General features: G+C 46.2%; 1 protein-coding gene across 1 annotated transcript in view; it reads left to right on the top strand.

Moving 5' to 3' along the window:
* The window catches only part of LOC119397704 (intermembrane lipid transfer protein VPS13A), a 1,038,245-nt gene that overhangs the window by 520,502 nt on the left and 493,363 nt on the right, over positions 1-24,380 (top strand). Inside the window, exons 46-47 of the mRNA XM_037665124.2 lie at positions 12,281-12,369; positions 20,240-20,366. Of these exons, the coding sequence (XP_037521052.1) occupies positions 12,281-12,369; positions 20,240-20,366 (216 nt within the window). The remainder of the gene's footprint in view (positions 1-12,280; positions 12,370-20,239; positions 20,367-24,380) is intronic.

Raw genomic sequence — 24,380 nt, 5'->3', positions numbered from 1 at the left:
AAAGCTGTTCTGCAAGTTGGAGAACGCGCCCAACAGGAGTACAGTCCGAGCCCTCTCGCCCTCACGTTTTTCGAGCGTATTGGGTGTCGGCGGAGGCGCGGTGCCGCGAAGGTCGCAGGGCGCAGGGAGTGCCGAAGCGCACCTTCCAGCTCGTGGGGTGTTCGATATATCCGATGGCGGGTAAAAATACCGTTCGATATAAACGTGCGAATTTCTATACATTTACAAAGGATTTTCAAGGGGATAATTTACGAGTTCGATATAGCCGAAAATTCGATATATGTGGATTCGATATATCCGTGTTCGACTGTACCACATACATGACCAAAAGGACAGTGTTGCAAGCAACAGCAAAAATATTTCATGCTCTACGTTTGTTGTCGCCATTTACAGTACGAGCAAAGATAGGCTTGCAAAGACTGGAAAATGAAAGTAACGTGGGACGACCAACTCCCTAAAGAAGAATGTGACAGGTGGGGGAACCTCATGTCTGAAGTGGAAGACCTTTGAGTTACAGAAGTTATGTGATGCTACGCCAGCAAGGACCAACTAGTACAAGAATACAAGCTGCATGTCTTTGCCGACGTGAGCCCGTCAGCATATGGAGCAGCAGCATACCTAATAATAGTGTACGATGATGAAAGCAAGGAATCAAGGCTAGTGACAGCGAAAAGCCACGTAGCTCCAATTAAAGAGCTAACTTTGGTGCGACTTGAACAGATGGCAGCGTTGGTAGCATCAAGATTATGCGACTACATCAAAGGTCACTTCAACGAAAAAATACAGGAAATACACTGCTGGACGGACTCAATGATTGTGCTTCACTGGATAAAAGGAACAAGCAAAAGGGATTCGTTTGTTACCAGCATAATAGCAGAAATAAGAGAGAAAGCACTTCAAGCGTAATGGTTATTCGTTCAAAGTGAAGACAACCCTGCTGACCTTCTTACATGAGGAATTAACGCAAAGGTGTTGATAAATGCAAAGTTATGGTGACACGGACCCGAATAGATAGCATCACTGGAGAAGAACAGAGCAAGTATGATTCAGACGAATGCAGAGATGGAAGATCAGCACTAAATGCAATGCCAACAATGCACGGGAAGAGCACAAAGTGAACCAATATGGGAAGTCGAAAGGTATTCATCATACGTACGGCTTGTAAGAGTGACAGCATGGGTGTTCAGATTCATCGACAATACAAGAAAAGAACGCCACAAGGGGTCGTTGACAGGGAAAGAGGTAACAAATGCAGAGAAATATTAGATAAGACAGACCCAAGTACCACTGAGGCAGACAAGGGGAGAGGCTGATCCAAGCACAAAGTTCTTTCAAATTAATGGACATGAAGTCTGCATTGATGAAGACCGACTCGTCAGACAAAAGGGACGATTGCAATGCAGCCAAGAACACAGCACGCACGTCATAGAACTTCCAAAGGAAGGGCATTTCACGGAACTGCCATACTTCACAGGCATCAGGTGGTATTGCACGGAGGAGTTCAAGCGACACTCGCGCAAATGAGGACCAAGTTCTGGATATTGCAGGGTCGCCAAGCAGTAAAAAGAGTTTTGAACAGATGCGTAGTCTGCAAGAGACATAACACCAGACTGGCCACTCAAAACATGCCTCCGCTCCTGGCGGACAGAGTAACCGAAGCAGAGCCAGTCAAAGTCATGGGAGTTGACTTCACCGGACCGCTTTACGCAAAAGACAAGTACAAGATCGTGACACAATATGTTCTGATATTCACCTGTGCGATAACGAGATGCATACACTTGGAGGTTACCAACGGCATGTCATCATCAAGTTTTCTACAAGCTTTCCGACGATTAAGCCCCAACCACTGGCACGCGTATGCACGCGTATGCACGCGCCTAGGCGTCAAATGCGCCTCTCGGCGTCGGTCGCGGAGGGCTGTAAAGGTACATTCACACCGAAGGCGGGGCGGCAAAGCGGCGAAGCGGGCTTTTCAAGGCGGCGAGGCGGCGAGCGCGCGTACCTGTTCAGACCGCATGGCTCTCTTGGCTGCCCGCGCGGCCGAGGAGGCGGGGCCTCTCGCGCTTTAGCGCACGTGTCGCTATCACGTGGTACGGCTTCTCCCAAAGAGACACCCGCACCACTGCCGCGCCATCGCCGCAGCGCGTTCTGATTGGCTGCGGCAAAGCGGCGAGTAGCGGCGAGCGGCAAAAAATTGGTCCGAGAGCGATCGGCCCTGCCGCCTCGTTTTCCGCCCCGCTTTCGCCGCCTGGAGAGGAGGTTTTGCCGCTTTCCGCCTCACCGCTTTGCCGCTTTGGCCGCCCCGCCTTCGGTGTGAATGAGCCTTAAGCGTCCATACGCCTCGAGGCGCGCGGGGTCAAGACGACTTTGATATTTTCGGCTACGTCACCACGCGTACGGCGCGCCAACCATTCAGAGGCCGGCATGTGCCGGCGGCGCCAACCAATCAGAGGCCGCGATACCTCTGAGCGCTATGCCTAATGGCCGCCGCTTCGAAGGCACCTCCGAGTGCAGGGCAAGCACGGAAACTACGGTCGCAAACGCTCCTGAGTGACCGCGTCGTCATCCAGTACGTCGACGCATAGCGACGACACGGCGAACGACCGCGAGTGCTACCAGTGGGACGCGGTTTCGTGCCGAGTTCGAGCGACGCCGACAAATCCAGCGAATGCTTCCCGGCTGCCCTTGCCCCGGTTTTGTGTGCGATCGTCGACCCAGTGAAAACATCGTACCTACCACTGCGGCATGTCACTGCTTCTGTGCTCTGATCTGTGTGTATCTGCGCTCGGAACGGGTGTAAACATGCTTCGGAGGTTTGAAGTCCTCAGCGTGAGCCCTCGCCTACCGCGAAGTCAATTCAGAGCGGTGTCGTCTGCATTCAGCGTAGGCCTCTACCGTCGACTTCGTGTGAACCAGCTCATGTGAGGAAGTTTGGTTGAAGGAAATTGACCGCAGTGTGTTTGTTTTCAACATCGCCATTCGCCTCATCATTGCCGAAAGCGAACATCGCACTTGCCAACGCATTTCGGTGATGTGACAACGTACATGAGGAGGATTTGCGGATTTTACGACGCTGAAACATTGGTTGACTTCGGCGCAAATCGTTTGCGTGTGTTGCCAAGCTAACAACAAGCGTGCGCTTGTTGGTAGCAGTGTGACGTGTTTTCGTGCCGGGTACCAGCGACGCCGACACATTCAGCTGTCAGCGGTCTCATTTCCATTCATGTATAAAATAGAAGCTCGAACGTGCGCGAGTGTGGTGATCGAAAAAGAAAGTTGCATGATTAAGTGCTGCTTGTGTTGCCTGCTATTTCACTTCTTGACTCTTGGTCTGCTTCTCTGCCGTGCAACTACACCTTAGCACATGCCCAGTTGCACATGCCTTGTTTTGCAGGTTGTCTATTCTGACACACATTGTCCCTAGTCTTTTCTGATACTCATAGACGGGAGAATGTGAACAGTGGCGCTTCTCCATCGTTTTACAGTTTACTTAAATATAACATATGTTTTGTTTACAGCTAGACAGCTAATTTGCTAAAAAGCTTGTAAGTGACAAGCACCTCCATTGAAATCTGAGGTGCACAATGACACGATAGTAAGAAGAGAAGAGCATGACATCACACGTATGTGCAGAAGGAATGAAAGTGCAATATTACTGTGCTGCTCTTTGTTTAGAAGGAATTCAAACGGTGCCTCACTTGAACCTCAGACACCTGTGGGACCATTCTAAACTGTGCACATATTTATCTCTTCCTCCAGACTGAATCCAGCTGAAATAATTATTTGATGGTTTCAAATGCCAAATCCTTGGATGTATTGCAAGGACTATTTCATTTCTGTTCAGTTCTTTGTATATGCACTGACTTAGACTATGCATGCACTTAAGCATAATTGAAATATGAAGACATTCATTCAGTTTAGCTATGTTAGACAACTTGCCAAAGACTTTTATACTGTGCTCTGGTGCAATCCTATGAGCGATATCTGTTGTATCATGAAGTTTCAGGCACGATTTATTACGTTAGAGGGTATTTTGACTACTGACGACGTGCAAAGGCCTTCTACGCAGTGCTTGGTTCCAATCTTATGACTGATATCTGTCGCATCATGAAGTTTCAGGCACGATTTATTATATTAGAGGGTATTTTGACTACTGACGACGTGCAAATGCCTTCTACACAGTGCTTGGTTCCAATCTTATGACCGATATCTGTCGCATCATGAAGTTTGAGGCACGATTTATTATATTAGGGGGTATTTTGACTACTGACGACGTGCAAATGCCTTCTACACAGTGCTTGGTTCCAATCTTATGACCGATATCTGTCGCATCATGAAGTTTGAGGCACGATTTATTATATTAGACGTTATTTTGACTACTGACGACGTCCAAAGGCCTTCTACACAGTGCTTGGTTCCAATCTTATGACCGATATCTGTCGCATCATGAAGTTTGAGGCACGATTTATTATATTAGAGGGTATTTTGACTACTGACGACGTCCAAAGGCCTTCTACACAGTGCTTGGTTCCAATCTTATGACCGATATCTGTCACATCATGATGTTTCAGGCACGATTTATTATATTAGAGGTTTTTTTGACTACTGACGACGTCCAAAGGCCTTCTACACAGTGCTTGGTTCCAATCTTATTACCGATATCTGTCGCATCATGAAGATTCAGGCACGATTTATTATATTAGAGGTTATTTTGACTACTGACGACGTCCAAAGGCCTTCTACACAGTGCTTGGTTCCAATCTGATGACCGATATCTGTCGCATCATGAAATGTCAGGTGTGGTTTGTTGCGTTAGAGGATATTTAGACTACAGACAACGTCCAAAAGCTTACTACACAGTGCACAGCTGCAATCACAATCTTAACATAACCCATTTTTTTGTGCACACTAACATGTTCAAATACAGTTTTTTCTGATATTTACGAACACTGGAATGATGTACCTGGTTCCGTTCGTGAAATGAATGTATCTGATTTTTGGAGGCGCTTGTATGATATTATTGTTCTATTTCTCTCATTTTTTACCCAGTTGCACTCAACAGGTGGCGATATCTGCTTTTGTTGAAGCACTTATTGCGATATTGAATACATTCTTTCCTTTTGTATTCATGTACACCACTCCTGCAGTAGCCCTGCATTGGGATGCAATATTTGAAAATAAATAAATAAATAAGCTGTTTAATTATGAACTCGATGCGTATTTTGTGGTGAACAGTGCATATTCATTTATTAGAAAACAAGAAAGTCAGGCCATACTTGCAGTGCTACAGTTTACCTGCATTTTGTTGCTAGACGCGACATAAGTAACTGTGAGTTTCCAGTAATGTTGGTTTCTTGTTTCCATGCTACTGAAAAAAATTTGAGTTAGTATGTATGCTTGCTCCAGGATTCGAACTTCTCAATGTTGGCCCATGTAATAAACTGTAACTCATATTAGGCAGCTAGAATATTAGTCACGGTGACACCCGTGGTACGCGGGAAAGCCGTCTTTTTGTTAATTTGAAAAGTATTAGTCGTTATGCGGCGAATTTTTAGGGCACCTCGTTTGGACTTTGCAGCAAACGTCTATTTCCTTTTTTTTTTTTTCGTAACTAAAGTACGTGCCAAGAAACGACGTCACGCCCACCGACGGTGCGGGCGACGCCGCTCCCGTCCGCTTCTTGGAGCAGAACCATTTTCATGAACAGGATGATTATATTCGTGTTGGGCACTAATAGCATGGCCGTGAACAGGCGTCAACAAGGCGATCGCATAAGCGTTGGCGATCTCGCAAACATCGTTGGCTGTGTCCCGTGATGCAGACGTGAACTTAGCAGCGCACGCGCCGATGTCGATTACTTGTGCATACCGTGGTTGTTACTTTGGTCATTGCGATGTTAATTACTTCTTAAATAGTCAAAAAAGTGGTGGGTGAAGCACAATCAATATTTTAACGACAGTCTAATTCGCTTCGATTGATAACGCACCGTTCTAGGCTGTACATGGACAGTTTTAAACGAAAAGATCAAGCAACACTGTGCCTCTGCCTAAAGCGAGCGTCGGCGCGGACGCACGGTCGACGCTTGCCAGTGGTTGCGCGCCCTTTTCCTCCACGGGGCGCGCCGCGACGCATTTGACGCGTAGGCGCGTGGAACGCGTGCCGGCGCTTGCCAGTGGTTGGTACTTTACCGCTCGACGGGGGATGCCTGCAGTTATATACACGGACAACGCAAAAAACATTCATAAAGGCAGAGAAGAAAATCAACCGAATGCTTGAAGCTATTAGACACTAGGTGGTAAAGGATTACTGCAGCAACAACCAAATACAGTGGAAAATGATAGCCAAGTGCGCACCATGGTGGGGAGGATTTTACAAGCGCCTCCTAAGAAGCATGAAGACCATAGAGTTAATATACTGACTCTAGAGGAAAAGCTGGGCCGCAAGACCGCTAACCACAAGAACGCTGACATCTTGGAACGTTGTCATTCTTACCATCACATATCAATCCTAAAGAGGCATTTGCACAATTAAAAACGCACGGATATTGTTTTATGTTTATTTTGAATACTTTTACTAAAGAATACGACGGCTATTTATGCAATTTACTGTGCGCGGAAAGGAGCGTTTTCAGGCTCATTTACTAGATCGTGCCACCATATCAACACCAACACTCGGGAGTGCGCTCGTGGCTGATTAATTGCACAGGTTTGCGCGTCGTGTTAAAGTCCCTGAAACTTAAGTTTTCGTCGTGTATCTCGTAGTTCTCATAGTGTCCCGTTGTGTGCATTTTCTGTTGCCACGTGCCACTCGCCTTCATGTGACAGCCCTTTTTTCTTTCAAGCTGGAAACTTCAGTGCAAACCAGGGCGGACGGCAAAAAAGAGATGAGACAATCACTGAAAGTTGTGTACCAACTAGGCGCAACCGCAGTTTTTCTTTTTTTAGTCTTTTTAACGGCGATAGAGTTTCGTGTGCCGTGCATCTTTAGTTTTGATTGAAGCTTTCGGGTGATGCCTCATTCACATTCGCCGTTGCATGCTGCAATCGACATTTTTCTGCTTTATGGCTCTTTGCGCTGAAGTACGGCAGCAATGAGCTGAAAAAGAACGTGGATACACATTTCTCGTCATTGAAGTCGAAGCACCGCGCGATTACGGCCTACGCACTTTGCTTTGAGCTGCGAATCTGAGGAGTGACCCTTGTTCCAGTGAACGGACAAAACTTTATTCGTTATGCATTATCGGTAAGGCGTGCCTAGTAAAAACCATGCACAAACAGGTGGAAATGTTAACTGTTATCAATCGGGCTAACTGCACAGACAACGCTACACTAACACATGGCTTCATGCATCAAAACACAGCTGACGTTCCATGAATAGCGCGTACCTCGCTTAGGTTGGTAGATTAAAACTGATTGCTACCGTCAAATTTAGCGAGCGTTTCAGAGTCTGGCAACGTTCGTTTGTTCCATCATGGCCACGGTGTTAGAATAAGTTAGGTGTACCGACGTGCCGCCTTCGCCGCGCAGCCTCCCCGCTGAACACGGAGACGCGCTTCGCATTTTTTCCAACAGGTTGCGCTGGGTGTATCGAGGCTTCAGGTCAGCCGCTTCAACGGGGGCCGCATCGCTTACAAAGCTGCATTTGCAACAACTCTTCAACTGCTGGCCGTTCGTTTTTTTATCAGGGTAACCGCACATATCCCTCTGATTTGAAAGTAAATGCACAACATCAAGAAAATTTAGTGGCGGAAGCCAGCAGATGGAAACACATAGGAAATATAGCTTCTGTGAACAGCGATAATGAGTTTGCAGGTGAACACGAATTTCAAAAATATTTTAGCACATGCACAAATAAGGCCACCGTGGCAAATTGGGTGAGGCCGCCGTGACAAACTGGGTTAATAATAATAGCTGGTGTTTTACATCCCAAAACCACGATATGATTATGAGAGACGTCGTAGTGGAGGGCTCCGAAAATTTCAACCACCTGGTATTCTTTAACGTGCACTGACATTGCACAGTACACAGGCCTCTACCATTTCGCCTCCACCGAAATGTGACTGCCGCAGCCGGGATCGAACCCGCGACCTTCGGTTCAGCAGCGGAGCACCTTAGCCACTGATCCACCATGGCAGACCCGAACTGGGTTAGTCAAAAAGAAAAAGCTATTCCCCGAAAAAGAAAGCGGGGGTGAGGGGGGTGGGGGGTGGGGTTGACATTTAACTAAATGATGGTTGTCGGAAGAAAGCAACACATTTGACAATAGTAGGTTAGAAATTCTTCTCATGGGCTGTCGTGCATGCACCATATTGGATGGATTCAAGCAGCCGCCTTTGCAACATTTACACGTGCTGGCTGGCGCATGGCAATGAAGGTTACCATCCGTTTAACGACCACTCCATCATGACTCACCATGTGCCATTCTGATTGTGCCTCTTGTTATTCGTCGCAGAAATGCTGTTTGTTGCAGTAGCAGGAATAGAACTTTGTGCCCTGCTCTGGGTGCACAAATGTGAAATGGTCATACTCGTTCCCTTTCCGCGGCTTAACCATTTGCTTTCCAGTTTTTTCTTTCGGTAATGACAGGAATTGAGAGTGACACCATATTCCGTGACGTCACTGTATGACCTGTTAAAACTAACATGCCAAACCAGACGAGGCCCCATTCGTGCACATACGTTCGCCAGTCAAAATGCCTGCCACCGAAATGCTAGCCTACTTGGAATTGCTTATCCTTGTTCCTCGTGTCCTTATTTCCAAAACTTATATTGTCCAGATGGGCAAGAAGTGCTTTGTGCCGCGATGCAACTCTGGCTACAAATCGTGCACAGAGAAAGTTTCCCTTTTCGCTGCTCCAAAGGATAGCGTTTTCTCTTTTTGCTACCACCAACTCTCTTGAGTACCATTCTACATTCTTTCGTATTATTTAGCCGCACCATATAATACTCGAGCTAAAGCAGCTTTTTCAGTCAAAAATATGTAAAATTCGTAGATTGTGCCAATATTGTGATAAAATTCTTGGCATACCATAACGTACATATCTTGCAGTCTATTTATTTTGAATATATCAAAGAGCGGCTTCGTAGCAATCGGTCACAAGCTGTCGCCTACTTTATTGCATTCTCTTTCAATCCTGTATTTTCCGACGTCGGAGCAGCGCGTCACCTGCTAGTGCACGCCTCGAAAGACCTAAATAGAGTTTTTCTATTCCATTATATTAAAGCATTCGTCTTCTCGCAAATGTTTACGGAATTTGCAAATAAGCGGTTCGTAGTAAAAGATTCTCTAGGGTCACTTGATCTCATATGCGAAATGCCCCTTACGCATGATACCTGCTCTTTATATGATGCTGACCGCAAATATATCAATTAATCTTTCGAGGGCAAATGGAGGGTGAATTCAACACGCGTCACGCAACTGCAGATTTACTTTTGTCGACAAAATGTGGGCACGATCACACAGGCCACGGTGTTGCCGAGGCCGAAGGTGGTGTTTATGAGCTTCACGTCACATGCCAAACCGTCATGCATAAAACACTACTAAGTCTTCATATTTGACTGATATGTATGATATTACAATACCACACAATCCTCACAGGGCCTTGTGATATCGCTAAACACGCTAAAACACCGAATGTTAGAAGCGCCAGGTTTGCGCTGGGTATAGCCAGGCGGCCACCATCCCGCGCGCGCCTCCTTTCGGCAAGAAAGGGAAAGAGGTCCCCGATTTCTCCTCATTCCAATGCACCGTCGCTCCACCTAAACTATTCTAACACCGTGATCATGGCGGAACCTATGCGGTTATAGGTTTCAATGCATGGGCCCTATGGGGAGCGTTTCCTCTAGAGTCAGTATATTAACTCCATGATGAAGACATCGATGCGGAAGATAATATCGAGAAAGACAATTTTGGTAGAGGAGCTATGCACTATTGTAGCAGAAGTTGAAGGAGCACTAAACAATTGACCGTTGACGTATGTGTATGGAGAGCCTAACGAGCCAATGCCACTAACGCCAGCAGACATCATAGGCGAACGCCGACAGCTTCAAGACGTAAAAACAAGGCTGTACATTGGTGAAGTTGAAGATGCATGGCGAAGCAGATACAAGATCGGGCGAGCTTCGTGGAAGAGATGACATCGAGAATACATTAAAGAAATAGGAGCTACAGTCAAAGCCAAGACGCGACAAGCAAGAACTCTGTCACAGGGCGACATGGTGTTGATTGAAGACAAGGGCCCGAGAACATTTTTGAAAATGTGCAGGATTGAAAAAAAATCTACCCTGGGCGAGACGGAATAACAAGGGCGTGTCTTCTTCCGACAGGAAACAAATAAATTCTCAGAAGATCTGTAAACCACATATACCCTCTGGAGGGTTGTTTCAAATAGCCCGCCAAAGCTTATCCCAATGCAACTTGTTCGGGCGGGAGCCTATAGAATATCATCATCAAGACACCAGAAGGAGGAGAAAGACTTCTCCATGGTGCGAGCGCATGCTACTTCACTTCTTCTAATAAACCGTTTTGATTCAAAGCAGTCACTGGTCTCGATTGTCTTATCAGTGACGCCATGAAATTTCACAGCTTCCTTTGCTGATACTATGCACATTTCAATCTATGCCTCGCAATTGGGTCACGTAATACTTTCACCAACAGTTTTTTACTGTTTCTGCTTGCACCCTGCCATTTTTGGGGGGCAGTTTCAAGGAAGCTACCATAAAAATGATGGGGCAAAAGAATATTCATATTCAGGACTCGTAAAAGCACAGAAAATGCCCAAGTGCGTTTTATTTTTTCAGATGTGCATTCCTTAAGTATACCCTGGGATATGTTTTCATGACAGTCTCGTGTCTTAATGATTTTTGCAAAGGATGTGTCACCACATTCCTTTTTACACATCTCTTTCTAATGAGTCTCATTGCATGTCTGAAAGCCGACCTTTGATGAAGTGTCTTCTTCTCATTCGTGCTTTCTAAAGAGCTCTTATGGGTGCAATGCTTACTAAACGCATCCAAATAATGAGGCCCAAACAATTCAGTGATATCAAGAGCAATGAAATTGTTGAATTTGTGAAGCCACTTGCTCGATGAAAATGACATAGCCGCATAGAGCTCCTTGGAGTTCTGTGAAATGTTACTTGTACTATTTGAAATGTGTCATTTCATGATGTAACTGGGATGCTATGTAATCAGAAAAGCAGTAAACAACATGAATGCATGTGATTAGGATTCTTTTGTATTTGCACGTAGTCATTCTCATGTTTCCTATTACAGTAAAAGCTCGTCAGGATGTACTTTTGGGCTAGTAGGTTCGCAGTAAAACAGCGCCGGCGAAAACAACAGGCCAGACAGGGAGAAAGACACGTGTGTCTTTCTCCTCATCTGGTCTGTTGTTTTCGCCGGCGCTGTTTTACTGCTAGTAAAAGCTCATTGATTTGTATTTCACGGGACTGGAAAAAATTTCTGAATTAGCCGAATGCTGAATATCGAAGGTATCAAGAACACAATAAACAAATGTCTGTGACGTCCATACACTTTAGTTTTCTTGATGAATACGTAAATTCTGTACTTCTGGCATGAGAGCAGTGAAAGTCGCAATTTTCGTCATCCTGCAATTTAATTCAGATGCGACCATGGCGGACTTCCGTGTTTAATTAGCCCGAAACGTGCTTTGCGCCCCTCCTCCCTTATTACGTCACCAGCAGCACCACACGCACGTGACGACCGTTCTTTCGCAGGTAAAATGGCCGGCTATTGATTGTTCGTCCGTCGCGATGTAGGAAACCAGTTTTATGCCTGCCGACTGCAGCTGAAAGCTCTTCATCTTCAACAGCTTCCACAATGTTTGAGTTTTGTGACACTGCGCACGCATGGCATCAAGTTGAAGCTGCCGCGTACCAGATTTGCATGTGGACAAAACCGTGATAACTAGTTGATGAAGATAGTGATGCGGACAGTGCCGCCTCTTTTTGGCTGTCTGTGAATGCCCTCTTTGCTCTTTTGCATGATGCATTTGTGGTGCTTCTCGCTTGGCGCACTCCGAGGATCGTCCGAATTAACTGAATTGTGGCCAGATATGACCAAATTAATTAGAGTTTGATGCCATTAAACTGCATATGCTGGCCAGGACCAGGGAACATGTCAGAATAATGCGATTTTCCGAATTTACGAGGGTCAAATTAACAAACTAGTACTGTAGTAGTATCTAGTATAGAAGTGAGTACGAGAATTGCACTTTGTGTGGTTTAAAATCACTTTTTGAATCTACCAACATTCTCACAGGATGCAAGTGAGCGGTTTGTGGTGTCTCGGCAAGTGTGGGGACAGGCCCCAGCATTCAGCCCTGGCAGCTCAGCCGGCCCCTGTGTCAGGTCAGTGTTTTCCAGGTCAGCCCTGCTTTGCTGTTCACTCTGGGGTGCCGAGGGGTACCGTAAAAACCGGAATATAGGTCAACCCCCCCACTTCTAAGTACTGAAAATCGAAAAAAAAAAAAATACATAGAACCGAAGTACCATGGCCGAAGTATCAGAAGGCGCCTTTACCGTGAAACCAATGCGGTTTCAAATGGTGCACAGTGAAAATGCTATTTATTTACACGTGTGTTTACACGTGAGCTCAACATGGCAGAAAGCCAAAAGATGGGCTCATCCATTACCTTCGCAAAACGTCACGACTGTCTCGACAACTTTAATTTGGATGCGCTTTGAGGTAGCAATCGCGATGCGAGCGTGGCTTCTGGTTAAACTGTGCAACCTTTGTCTCCAGCTCTAGATACGCTGTGGTTTGGCACCTTAACAAAGTTCTCTTCTTACTGCTACGTGTCGTGATGTGATCCTTAAGCGTCCGACAGTAGCGAATGCTTCTGTGGTGCACTCAATCTGCCTGCTGATCATAGCCATACATGCTGCTCTAACCAGAGCTGCCAACATTGCAGGAAGCAACAAAGAAAGGGTATCCAGCGAGATTGGAGCAGCAAGAACGCCCATGCAAAGATAAACTTCAGTTGCTGTTTTCGACTCCCGGCTGCCGCTCACGTTCATGTGCGCTAGCATCCCAACACATCTTTCACACACTCCAGACCAGATTTCTTCGTGCCTTCATGAACTCGATCGCTGTTTTCTTGAACGCTACGGTGAACTGTTGTCGGACACCAGTCGGGAACAAGAAAAAAAGCAGCTCGGAGCTCGAATAGTTTCCCAAGACAACAACAACAGCCTAATGCGGGCGCCCACGGCACAAGGCTGCAAAGAAAGCGGCGCTGATGATTGCAGTGGCGATGGAGGCGGTTCACTTCAGTTGCCCATAGTGGCCAGAATTCTGAATTTTTTCTGCCAATGACCGGTATATAAGATGGTGGTCGACTTCTCGTGGCTGTTTCTTGAAAAAAAAAAATTCAACCTATATTCCGGTTTTTACGATACTTCTTGCATCATTGTAAAAATACATGCTGAAGTAGCAGTGCTGTCCAGCATCTTGCTGTAGTGGGCTGTGAAGAGGTGGCACGGCTGATGCAGAAGCCAAGCTCGGGTTCCAGCCGCGTACATTCATACTGTGCATGTGTTAACGTCCCCTTCCCATAGCGCGTGTAATCGCTGCTGCGAGGGGTTTGGGCGAGTAAGGCAACAGGCTAGGTCAACAAACAACACTTTATTGCTACGCTAGCAATAACGCGTGAACGTCCCGTAGAGGGATAGTGTGCACCATGCAGACACAAAGGGTTAGGCTTACTCCTTTCGTCAATTGGTGGCTCGCGGGTCCCGATGACGAAGACGGTGACCACTGGCACAAGAGAGGTCATCGCTCTGTCTCGTTGGCTCTTTTATCACCTCTCGTCTTTCTCCCCCGTGAGGGTTGTTTCACTCGCAGGGGAGGAGTACCTTTACCCACGAGCAGGGAAACGAGGGTAGCGCAGACTAGCGGCGGGATTGAAGGGGTTCTTAGAAAAGGGGCTGCGGTGCTCCGTCTCCATTCCCGCTGCCAATATGTCAGACACAGGTGAGGATGGCAGAATGTTAGGTCAGGGGAGGAAATAAAGAAATGTGTAGGCATGAAATAGAATTGGCTTGCACAGGACCAGGCAAATTGGAGAGCCCTTCATCCTGCAGTGGACATAGCCTGATGATCGTGCATAGAAAAGCCTGTCGTGTCGTGCATGCCTGCTTTCTGCAAGCAGTAACGATGAGTTGGGGCAGTGCACTGTTGGTTTGCTCTCCACCACCGGCACTGCAGCCCAACACTTTCCCCACACATTCTCTTGCACCGGCTTCTGATCAACAGTAGGCCAACAACACCTCTCAGATCGGCAATCGACTATCCTCACACACTGCTGTCCAGCAACTCTGTCGTGCCTTGTCCTGCGACCGAAGGGACCTCCTTTTTCCTTGGACCTTTATGCTACTCCCAGGGACGTCCACCATTGGAAATCTTAACCAGCCTCCATTTACCGGCTTTCTCCTTCGTTCCATCTGCATCAAGTTCTCTTTCATCATCTGTTTTATAGTGTTGTTGTCTTGTCTCCATTACTTATTTTTCAATTTGTTCTTTGTTTATCCTCTGGCAGAAAACTGGGGGAAGTGTATTATGTAGAGCTGCACAAATAGTAAAATTTTGAGTGCGAAGCCGATTCAGATGTCAAAGTTTAAGTGCAAATCAAATCGAACATTTTTCGAATATTTCTCAAATAATTTTCTAGTACTTCCAAGCGAAATAACAGAAAGAGGTTGCAGAGGATCCCTAGGCATATTCCTTTGAGATAGGAACGTGAAAGTGTTTCTAATGGCTAGGTTGTTGTTACAGAGGGGGGCTCCAAAGTCGTGTTCATGAGTTGTGTTATAAAGGATGAGGCAATGCAGAGGCTGAATTGTGTTTATTTACAAGCTTTGGTACAACCAAAGTGGTGCTGACAACACCTTACACCTCATCTGCTTCGTCGTCAAGTACATCACAATTTCATTTAGTCTTCTACCGATGTGGACGCTAAGCCTACAACGTTGGCATCAGACTCAGTGCAGCTACATGTTGCAATATCGCTATGCATGCTGCTGCAACACTGCCTCGACAGAAATTGAAAGCCAGCTGATGTGGCAGACAAGGATGTGCTCCCTTCGCGTCAGGAGTTCCTCCTTTCATACTATGCGGCTGTGAGTGGTCAGTTGTTTGCGCTGGCATCAGATCAAACAGCTTTTGCATACACCGGACAAGTGCACGCTTTCGCAAACCGAAGTAATGTAAAATGCAGTGCAAAACGTGGCCAAAAACAATGCAATTCCTTTTGCATGGTAACCCGTCGGCCTGATGGCAGCGCGCTGTCTGCTGCGTGAAACTGTGGGGCTAGCTGTTGCGTAGTGACGTGGGCGATGTAACATGCTGTATCAGTACGAGCCTGGATAACTTGATATTTCTCCATTTGTAGGGTGATACCAATGAATTTTAAATCTCAGGCTGATTATGCAGTGCGAAGATATTATTTGGGAAGGACATTTTGCAACATGAGTCGACCAAGTACGAAATGGAAACGACATTTGCGACAGGCAATCGTCAATGGCGCATGTAGTGACATAGCCTGGACAAAATGAAGCACATTTTAAAGGTAATCCGTTCGGCCGAATTTCTTGCTTGGCTACGGTCTGTCTGCGTCATATTTGTTCCCAGTGAAGTGGAAATGGTGCGTGCCCCTTTCATTGAGAAAGCTCATATCTAAGAGACGCGATTTTGTACACTTCAAACAGCTACGTATTATCTATTTTGTATGTCTGAAACATTTGTCCGTGAGCGGTGTAAACATAGGAGGAGATCATCAGCTGCACGTTGTGGGGTATGAAAAGAGCCGTGCTAAGGGGGCAAATGGACACAGTCACACCGTCGTGCAACGAACACGGGGACATTTTAAGGTTAAAGCCTTTAATGTGTCATACTCGCGGCGTCCGTCGTCCGTCCGTGCCCTGGAACGGTGCCAGCTGTGGCCTCTCCCCCTCACAATCTCTCGGCAATCACGTGATGGCACAGCGGCGCATAGCAACAGTTGCGCGTTGCTCCTTCCAATGCGTGTTGCGAAACTGTTGCGCAACGCAGCGGCGGCGTTAATCCGTGCCCCCTCACACTCTCAGCAATCACGTGATGGCACACTGGCGTGTGCGGCAACACTGCTTCGTCAGATATCTCGTTGCAGCAGTCGAGTTAGTCGGGTGGCTCTCAAGCGGCCCGGTGATGATTTCACGGCAAGCGGTTTGGGGAAGCGCCCCAAGGCTGTGGATTCCCCCGATACGATGGCATAGTCAGACGAATGGCCATATTCTTTCACTGAACACACTCTGGAATTTACAAAGTGTCCTTCAAATTTTTTAATAGCTTTTGCATCGACAAGCTCGTTAGCCAGATCTAAGACATCGCTACACATATATGCCAAACAACACCACAGAAAGCCAATGGGTTTAGAAAGGCAGGTTTGCTGCAATACGAGAGTGTAATGAGGTGAAGCATATTGATTAATCTGAAGGGGCCACTTTCAATCGGACGTTTACTGTATTTGTCTTTGGGAAATTCGAATTGTTCGAAGAATAAAATTCCAGTGCGAATCGAATCGAATAGCAAACACTATTCGAAAAATATTCGAAATTTCGAATATTCGCACACCCCTACTTTTTTCACTTCTGAGCAACATAGGGGCATGTCATAGTTTTAAAAGATCTTGTAACATTTCGCACAGATAGATAGATAGATAGATGGAAAACTTTATTGAAAAATCTCAAGGCGCACAACTCAGCACACAGCAGGCCGACGATGGGAGAGTTGGGCCAGGCCTGACTGCCGCATCACAGGCCCTCTGAACAGCCCATAGTTTAGCCCTGTCGTCGGAGCTCCTAATAGCAGGTATTTTTATTTAGAACTCTCAAAAATTTGCTGCCAAGCATGGTACAAGCAGATGCTGCACTATGCACTCTTTCTAGTCTGTGCTCACTGGTTGAGCTACCTTGTCTAATGTAGCGCCTGGGCACGGTGACGGCCCTTAACATTTCCAATAGGTCGAAATCCGTGATGAGAATTAGGCTTACACGCATCATTTAGAAGCCCTGTGATTTCATTTTCATCAAATGAAATCGTCATATTTATTTTTCCGGAAGTCCGAATTTTATTAATAGTAAAATTCTAGTGCAAGTCTAATACCAAACACTGTTTGAAAAATATTTGAATGTTAGAATATTTGCACATGCCTAGTAATATGTAGAAGCATTCAGTTCCTAATGTGAAAGGAAAAGAGTAAGCACTCTAGTTGCAGCTAATGTGAAAGTCATGCCCTGGTGTCTCCTTTATAACAGAATTGTACCATGGCTTTTAAATAAATCAAGTGCACTCCTTTCAGGTTGAAGAAACGGCAGTGAGCAGAAGCCTGTGTATAAACGTTCTCTTCCGCTTCAGTGTTCAGAAATGTTAAACTTCCATTCTTGTGTGAAAATATCTGAATAACAGAACATTCAAAATTAACCTACTGCAGAGATGTGCTTCTTTCCTCTTTCACAAGTGAAAAGCAACTTTTTTTTTGTGATCAGCAATGTGTACTTATGTCAAGGTTTTATGCAAATCCTGCTTTTCAAGCTACAGTCGATCCCGGATATATCGAACTCGAAGGGGACCGCGAAATACTTCGATATATCGATCATTCGAAATACGAAATATGCATATGTAAGGCTTTAATTAAAGCACTGCAGGCCTCGACACAGTTTTCTGAAATCGTAAAAAGCGCGAACATGACGATTCGCTCACGTATGCTAAAGAACAAGGCGAGAACTTCTTTTTCAAGTTAGCGCACTTTATTTCGCATGAAAAAAGTCCGTCAACTTGTCTTGCTTCTTGCGCGCCGTGAATTCATCAAGTCATCGTCAACATTATTGAAGCTTTCCAAATAAGTAAATTCAGCACCTTCTGCCACAACAGCGGGGATCGACGCTGAACGCTGATGCGAGCTCTGTAGCGCGGTAAAGGGTTTAGCGGTGGCGACGGTGGCTGGCATCTTCAAACCGCACGGGTCCATTTCTGCAGCACCGGCAACATCAGCTATGATCTCGCCATCGATGCAGTAAGAAACAGCTACGTCGTTATCTGCACCGATGAAGTCACTCGCTGTGCTCCCGTCGGATACGGCGCCCGGAAACGCTAAGTCGCAAAATTCACTGACGCACCGTACGCCATAGTCAGCGGTCATGACGCGCCCGAAGTCGTCACCTGGCACCAAGGCCCGTAAGGAAACAGTGCACGACGGTGCTTTACTTGACGTCGTTCCAAGCACCGGTCATCATTTTTATCGCTACGAGCGGGACAATGCTTAGTTCGATTCCCGAATGACGATTTATCAAGAACAAAGCGCGAAGTACACACAGTACACATTCTGCAAGAGACAACACTGCACGAAGAAACATATCGCCACCGTCGACATGTTGGCGATACCGATGGCACTTGTGGCTTTGCAGAAGGCAGCCGCTACTTTGGTGAAAAATGCAAAAAAAGCGTAGCCTCTGAGATCAGTATTTTAAAACCGAAAACACTAAAAATACGTTACGAGGTTGCGGATCTCAAAGGCCATGCTTTGCGGGCCCGCATGCCATCGTGCGCAAAGAGACAAGGAAGGGAATGCAAACGTTACAACAAGGCTGCCAAGTCACTTCGAATTCTCATTTTGGTGCCCTCGGCAATCAGCCTCTTTGAAAAACACCAGCCCACGCGTCAAAACCTGCGGACCGGGCGTCAAATATACCGGTGAACTGACAAGCGCTGTGCAACGAACTAGAGCAACGCAATTTCGTCACCTGCGCGCGACGAGGGATTGGAACTTATAAGAATACGGCCGAAAAATGATCAATAGTTGTTAGGAAAAATGCACTTTCTGGGCTTTGGCGCGGTGTAGTGTTCAATATAGCAGATGTTTTGCTGTGCGGGAGTGCGATATATGTGCACACCAACCCCATACTTTTCCATGGGAAATTCAAGGGGATTTGTCAACTGTTCGATATAGCCAATAATTCGATATATCCGAGTTCGATATATCCGGGATCGACTGTATTTCTTTCAGCACTAATTGTTGTTCAGTTCAACTTTGCTTGGAGAAACGACGTACATACCTACATACATACATATGTACGTACGTACGTACGTACATACATACATACATACATACATACATACATACATACATACATATCTGTACGAGCAATAAAAGTTGATCTCTCTACTATGTGTCCACGTGAAAAGGAGTACATATATGCCAGGAAATATCAGAACAAGGTCAGTCTGCACATGCATCATCAAGGCAGTCTTGCATCCCCCTTCTTCTCGCCTCACACGCTTTCTGCTTTTTCAACGCAAATGGACTTTGACATTATTGCACCATATGATGCAAGAGTGAAGGGGGACCACACAGCAACTGATGGCAGGAGAGAAGTCTTTTCTAGATAGCAGCATGGCATTGTCTTGCAGGCAATCTGCAGCTGGCAGGGAGGAGTTCCAGCATAATCCACAGCCCCAAGAAGGAAGGGAGGAGCCATTCAGTACTTGTTGCGGCATACTCACCGTACGCTGCTGGGGTGCACACAAACAGACAAGCAATTACCAGAAAAAGTCTGTTTGTTGGGGCAAACGTAGTTCTTTGCAGGGTGCCCATCAGCAGCCTCTTGGCAGCCAGTTGCCAGCACATGCTGGAGCAACAAAAGGGGCAGTGTAGGGGGCGAGGGTGCTTCTGCAAACCGGCATCCAAGCCAATGCAAGGTGCCTTATTAGACATATGCTTGAGGTGGCAAGGCTGTCTTAGATGCAGAGCTCTTTAGCACGGTGGTGCTTTGGCAAACAAGAGTTCTGCATGTTTGGAGAAGATAAAAACAGTGCAAAAAAGTTATATTGAGGAGCACAGAAAAATGCACACAAACAACCACATGTGTGGTTGTCTCCCCTACAATATGTTCGAGCCAACAAGGTCGCTTGTCAATAAAAAAAGTGTGGTAAGCAGAATTGGAGAATTGCACACCTTTGTGGCACAAGCTGTGCCCAATTTTTATGTGTGAAATCTATGTGCATGATGAGTGCAGTGGGCCACATGGACATGTAGAGGAGCAGCTGTTGGCGATAATCTAAAAACTTTCGATAATGATGTGAGGGAGGTGGTAACATTAATGAGCACAGTCATTGTTTCTGTTTGAGTGCACCATGGCAGTAACAAGCTCTATCCACTCTAACATGCAAGGTTTTCTTGTGCAGGAAACAGTTATCTTTTGACGAGCATGCTGGATGTGCCGAGGCAGCGAGCACACCTGTTTCACCGTTCGAGGAGAGACCCCTCAGCGACTTGTACAGGGAAAGGACAAAGAAGAGGCTCTCCTTGGAGGTACGCAGGCCTGTTGCCACTTGTTGAAACCAGGGGATGTCCACCCAAGGTCTGCCCTATAATAAGTGAAGCCCAACACCCACCCGTGTTGTTTTCACACAAAGAAGAGTCAGTCATACTAAACTCAACATCAGTGTTATGCCACACATACGATATATGAAACAAAAATGTTCAGAACCCTTCTTAATATTTTGTAGAATGTGCCACATGTGGCAGAATAGTAAGTGCCTAACAAACCTGTGCAGGACCCTTTAAATCTTAATTCAGGCTATGGTGCTGCAACGTTGCAATCTACTGTACCAAGCACCTTAGAGGAACACTGACACAAAAATTTTGCATCTTGTTTTGTCTCTTGCAATAGGTAGCTAACAATCCACTTATCACGGCTGGAAATCTTGTTTGTTCGAGCGCATGACGGTTAATTATTTGCAGACGGTTTTATAGCACTCAGTCGCAGTCTTGGTTTTCGAGAGCGTCGAGTGAGGTGGGACGCAAAGTGGTTTTTGTGTAAACATAGCTGGCTACATGAGCACACGAGACCACGTGCTCATGAGCAACGCTTTGACAGCTTTTTTCAGCGAAGGCTTCTGGGTGCTGCTGTGATCTCCTCTGAGCTGGGGAAAAACAACGCAATAAAGGACCAGGACGCAGGAACACAGTAGACTGGACGAGCGCTGAACTTACAACTGACATCTTTACTGCACCTACCGCTCGTTTTCACAACGCATCAGACCGAGCACGCCATTCCAATCAAATCGCCAATCAAAAGCATCAGGTATGCAAACTACATATTCAGTGAAAGCTAAGACGTGTACATGAATTACATGAATTACATTATATCAGTGTGGAAGATGCGTGCGCACGGCGTGCTCGGTTTGATGCATTGTAAAAATGAGCGGTAGGTGCAGTAAAGATGTCAGTTGTAAGTTCAGCGCTCGTCCAGTCTACTGTGTTCCTGCGCCCTCGTCCTTTATTGCGCTGTTTTTCCCCAGCTAAGGATGTACCAGCTCACCCAAATCAAAGTCTTGTGCCTCTGAGGCCCCTAAAAATGCACTGCCGAGGCAAGGACATCAGCCTTTGTACTCCTGTGCAAGTCTGCCCCCTCTTTCCGTTGAGGAGGTCTGCTAGGAGAGAGCGCTCGCAGAGATCGTCACAGCCAACACAAACTCGTGACGCAGGGGGCGGTTGGTTGTTTACATGAAAACCAAAGGCGCGTTTCGCGTGCACTGGTGCGACACGCACTTTGAAATTGATTTTGAACATGTTCTAGGCTATATTATCTGTTGATATTTCACACAGATCTATCCCACAAGTTCAAAATTTTGTGTCATTACTCCTATAAAGATGCTTTATCCTGTTGACAATTTCAACAAGTGCCTTGCGACTAGTATATTCAGGACAAGTATCGTACAGATTTTATATGTGGAGTCAAATCGGTGGTTTTAAGGAAAAGTGCCTTCATACTGTGATCATTATACAGGGTTCATAGCAACTGTGAGAAATAAAATTCAAGGGTTTTCAAGGACTTTTAAGGACCTTACGAAGGCTTTTCAAGGACCTAAAGTAACACTTTAAATCGCAGAAAAAGACAACGCCACTTTTTACAACATAAAAATTCATACTTGATTGCACAGAAGCAAAAGCAAATACATTTTTACAATCAATATCAAGACATATTGCACCTCACAATTAAAACATATTACACACACAGACACACACGCACAAAGAAAAGGCCATCAGTGGACTAGATATTAAGTTCATTTAGCTTTCCTTTTATCTTCTCATTCATTTCTACAAGTTCCGCAGCCTTTTCTTTCGCTGTTTTTCTGAGGCTGTTGGACTTCACAATAAAAGAGATCTCACTTGTAGCTTCTGCCCGCTCAGCGTAGTTGTCAGCGCAAGCTGTTAAGTCAGCAATCGTTTCTTCAAGCTTCCGCCTCTTTACTTTCATACTGTGAATCTCTTCTTCAACTTGGCTTCTCTTGGATGCCTTTGCCTGCTCGTTCACACGTTTTTTCGTCTCCTCAAAGTAGGCCCAATAGCGGCTGTGTGCAGCTGATACAGATCTACGCAATTCCTTTGTTATTGCAATGCTCATGACACCACCAGCCTTGCTTACTGCATCACAGACAATTCGCTGCGACACATGCGAGATCTCCTTGAGGTTTTCAACAGATACCTGTCGGTTGACGCTAAAACCTCTTTCAACAGAGGCCTGTCCATGGCTCAAGACTAGTAGAAGTCGTACAACCTTCCAGAGGTGCGTATATGATGAATCAATCTTTAGCAGCTCAAGATAAAATTCATCCAGACTAGAAGAGTGTTTGTCAAACTGCCGTAGGTTGGGCTTCTTCTCCTGCAGAAGTTCTGCGTATTCACCAAGCGCCGCATCGCGCTCATGCTCATCTAACCGTCCAACTGCAATGAGTGCGTCTAGGACTTTTCTGAAGCTTGGAAGACACTCATCAGGCTTTGAAGCCATTTGGCGGGGGTCGAGCGAAGACAGGCTCCTAACCAGCTGATATGCTAGTGGGCTCTTCTCCTGAATTTTTTTTGTTGTAGCTATAAGGAACTGTTTTCATTCCATTCGAAAGGCAAATACTTCTTTGGCGCTCACCTTTGCAGCTTTGACTATTTGTTCAGTAGCATGCCCGATGTCAACCTTCTCAGCAGACACATGCTTATTTGGGTCTGCGAGGTCCATTTTGAGTATGCTTATCATTCCTGTAGAAGCTGACAGCACTGAGCATTTCACGAACCTCGTGAGGCGTTTCCTCAAGAGACTCTCCAGATCCCTTTTCAAAAAGAAGATCAGCGGTTTGTCCAGCTGGTGTTCAGTGAGAAATGGTTTAAGAATCATGGCGATGCCAAATGCAAACTTAAGTTTGGCCAACAGCAGCGGGTCCTGGCAAAAGGCACATATCTGTGTGTATGACGCACACCTTGGTGTGTTCACGTCTTTCCTTTTTGTGCATTCCACATATTTCTTCACATCATCCCACAGTGCAATGGCACGTTCAATCACGGCTACATTCTCAACCCAGCGATGTGGAGCAAAGTTCAGAGAGAATGTATCTTGGCTTGTGACAGTGGAGAAATCTTCTCTTCGTGCTGGTGCATCATGAAACATGGCACTGAGGCTTGACAGAAGATTTTCTAGGCACCACTTGCTGGCAACAACACCCGCTTTGTAAGCGTTATGAATGGTGTGTAGTCCGCAGGTGCCCAAGTTCAAACATTGAACTTGCTGGTTTTTCTGCAGGTAATCCTGCTTTCCTCTAAAACACTTCGGGTTTACATTGGGGCCATCCATCGACAGCTGGACGGTTTTCTCCAGCGGCAAATCTGTCAAGGCACCTAGAAGTTTCTCCTGGAGTTCTTCGGCGATCGAATGTCCCATGAAAACCGACGTGTAGTATCGCGTCGTTACGTGCTCCGGCGTTGTGCTACAGAACCGCAAGTGGATGTCCATCTGTTTTTTCTGTAAACAGTCGTTCAAGGACTCCTCGAAAAGAATGGTGTACCCATCAGACTGCCCCGCTTCGCGTTTCAGGCAAGAGAGAAAAAATGGTCTTAGACCATGACACACAACATACGAGGACTTCTTTTCTCCACAGGAGAATGCCTTAGCAATGTTACTATCAGGGAACATTTTCCTGAATAAGTCCCCTGTACGGGATGATGAGTTGTAAGAGTAGTGGAACGTCACCATCTTCAGGGTCCACAGTATCTCCGCGTCGGTCGCACACTCATGCGCTTGGCAGACGCTGCTCACATCGGACGACGATGGAACTGGCTCTACGCGTTGCTCATTAACGGCTGGCACCATGTAGGTCCGCACGTTACCATGGACTGTAGTCGCTTTCGTGTTCGCAATGTGTCTTGCACTCTTCATGTGACTTTTAAGGGCAGACTCCCCCATTGATGACACGTTGAAGCTCTTCCAACATGGCTTACACTTTGCCCGATGCGAGTTTGACGTATCCGGTGAAATCCACTCCCTATAAGCAGCAA

Source organism: Rhipicephalus sanguineus, chromosome 6, assembly GCF_013339695.2.
Source record: "Rhipicephalus sanguineus isolate Rsan-2018 chromosome 6, BIME_Rsan_1.4, whole genome shotgun sequence".
NCBI classification, from domain to species: Eukaryota; Metazoa; Arthropoda; class Arachnida; order Ixodida; family Ixodidae; genus Rhipicephalus; species Rhipicephalus sanguineus.
The sequence above is the reverse complement of the archived record's forward strand: the minus strand, read 5'-3'. Positions and strand labels throughout refer to the sequence as shown.